Raw genomic sequence first — 2,863 nt, 5'->3', positions numbered from 1 at the left:
AGTAGCAGCCATTGCAGTCTTTTTAGATGCTTGTTTAGCCTTTTTTGCTTCCTTGGCAGCCCTGATAGCCTGTTCTCGTTGAGCCTTTCTAACTTCAGGTTTTTGATTCCTCTTGGCCATTATATCAGCAAGAGATGCACCAGTGATGGCCCTTTGGAATTTGACTGCTCGTTGGGTTCTTTTCTTTTGAATTTCTTCCGACTGGCCCTTTTTGTGCTTCCTTCTGTAAAGGACAGTCCAATTGATCTGCCGTGGATTCCTTTTGGAAAGGAAAGCCAACTCGCATTTTGCATTAAGAAACTGGAACACCTTTCCGTCGATCCTGGCGTAGCGCCTCCCGTGCCCAGGGTAGATCTTGTACCCGCTGAAACTGCACAGCTCGACCTTCATGGCTGCAGCTTCAGCGACACTGGGAAAATGGGGAAAAGCGGTAGCATAGATTTTTGTCCACTAGGCCAACGTAGCTCTCTCTATGCAGGTTAGGTATTATTTTCATGACAAGATTACAGGAAAATAAATGCATAGTAAAGTGGACTGTGGACTTGGGAGAGGATTGCATCACAATGAAAGAATTTTTTTTCTTTTAAAAAAACGAACTGGGGGAGGAGTGGCCAGGGAGGAAAATATGTAATATTGACTGAATGGGGGAAAATTAAATGGAAAGAATATGCTGTAAAAAATACATATGTTGCATTAAAAAATAATTAATAATAAAAAAAGGGGAGAAAAGTCCATTTCTGGTTTGTTATGCTCCACATAGTCAAATGCAGTTGCATAGTCAATAAAGTGTAGACAGCCATTTTTTGGTATTCTCTCTGTTTCAGCCAGGATACATTCGACATCAGCAATGACATCCCTGGTGTGTCTACCCCTTCTAAACTCAGACTGAACTTCTGACAGTTCCCTGTAAATGCACTATTTCAGCCATTTTTTTTTTCAAAATTTGAATTAACTTTATTTCCCCTACAGTCAACAACTTCTCTGCATTAAATTTTAAAGCAACAAAGTAAAATAGAATCCCCCCAATGACAAGGTATCAGAAATCCAGATTTAGTTACACGTCATTTGTGAAAATGTTACAGCCATTTTACTGGTCTGTAAAAGAACCATCATCTGGGTCAAAAATGAATTTTATAAATCAAAGAATATTCTACACTTTGGAAAAGAAAATCAGCAGTAACATTCTCACGGAACATTGTAAATTACGTTTTCTTCTTCATAAAAGGTACATACTATTCTGCGCTTTCCCACCAAAAGCAGTGGTGTAAGTTACAATTGTTATATAAAAAAAGTTCTATCCTGTGGCAGGAAAACCCTTCCTCACTTTCAGCCATTTTTGGATGATCTTTAGCCATATTCTGCTTGCTTGTTATAGTAATGATTTTTTTTATTATTTTCACATGATTTTTTTATTCAGGTAGGATAGACTCAAGGTCATGTTTTGGTTCTTAGGGGTTTGTTTTCATTTTTTTAAGCCTTAATTTGAACTTGCACAGGAGTAAGTTATCGTCTATTCCACAGTCTACACCTGGTCTAATTCTAACTGCTGATGTTGAGCTTCTCCAAAGATTCTTTTCACACATATAGTCAACTTGATTCCTGTGCAGCCTGTCAAGTGAGGTCCATGTGTAAAGTCACCTTTTGTGTTTCTTAAAAAAGGTTTTTACTATAAATAAATCATTGAGTGTAAAAAATTCAGTCATGTTCTCTTTAGCCTCATTTCTTGTCACCACGTCTATACTTTCTAACTACCATTCTGTTTTCGTTTTTTTTTTTTTTTCAACTTTTATGCTGCAATCACCAATAGTCATTAATGGATCTTGATTTCATGCTTGATCAATTTTGGAACGCAAAAGTTTGTGGAAATCCTCAATCTTCTCCTCTTTGGCTTTAGCAGTTAATGTATATATTTGAATAATAATAGCCATGTTGGCAGGTCTTCCTTATAAGCATAGGGACAGTATCCTATCACTCACAACATTATTCTCTAAGATAAAACTTAAAATTGTCCTTTCAATTATGCATGTAACACCATTCTTTCTCAGTGTTTCATTCCCTCCATAGTATATGATTATCTGATTCAAAGTAGCCTATGTCAGTTCATTTCAATTCACTAATGCTTAGAATGCTTATATTCATGTGTTCCATTTCACTCTTTACAACTTTTAGTTTATCTACATCCATACTTCATATATTACAAATATTAATGGTTGTTTGCATCTGTTTCTTCTCATATATGAGTGACTTTCCATCTGAGTTCTACCTCTAAAACTATTGCTACCTGTACTTCTCTGTTGTTAGTGAATGGTCAATTCTCCTTCCTACTCTATCTTAATGTAGGAACTTTGATGTAACCTGTCTAATGTATGACCCTTCTGGCATTTGGCACATTGGTGGCTTAGCTTCCAGCATCACAGCAATCCACAAGCTGCATCAGTATAGCTGACTGATGGACAAATGCTATACTAATAAGAGCAAACAGTATGTATACCCAGTTATAAAATAATTAGCAGTATATGAATCAATCTCTGTTATAATAAACTGACAGATGGGTACTGTACCTCTAATAGCAAATTGTTAAGACAATTTGCATATAAAAATTTTGGCACAGGATACCCTTTTCTGGCTCTGACTAAAGTCCAGGACAGTGTGGCAAGAAGGGGACCTCCTGACATCGGGGTTAAAGGAAGGAGGGGAGGAATGATGTATACTGCATTGAAACAGATAAGGGAGAGAACTATTTAAAGAGATATATGCTTGGGTATTATTGTTATGACAGAAGTCCAGAATGAAGGCTGCACAGTGGAGTAGACTTGGGGGGAGGGATTGCATAACAATGAAAGAGTTTTTCTTTTACTTTTCA

General features: G+C 36.9%; 1 protein-coding gene across 1 annotated transcript in view; it reads right to left on the bottom strand.

The window, feature by feature from the left end:
* The window catches only part of LOC102866615 (60S ribosomal protein L24-like), a 29,031-nt gene extending 28,634 nt beyond the window's left edge, over positions 1–397 (bottom strand). The window contains exon 1 of the mRNA XM_006888748.1: positions 7–397. Within this exon, the coding sequence (XP_006888810.1) occupies positions 7–390 (384 nt within the window). The 5' untranslated portion in view covers positions 391–397. The remainder of the gene's footprint in view (positions 1–6) is intronic.
* Between the last annotated feature and the right edge of the window lie 2,466 nt (positions 398–2,863).

This window comes from Elephantulus edwardii, unplaced genomic scaffold, assembly GCF_000299155.1.
Source record: "Elephantulus edwardii isolate Elephantulus edwardi_28Jun2011 unplaced genomic scaffold, EleEdw1.0 scaffold00071, whole genome shotgun sequence".
Taxonomy (NCBI): Eukaryota; Metazoa; Chordata; class Mammalia; order Macroscelidea; family Macroscelididae; genus Elephantulus; species Elephantulus edwardii.
This window is presented reverse-complemented; position numbering and strand designations above follow the sequence as displayed.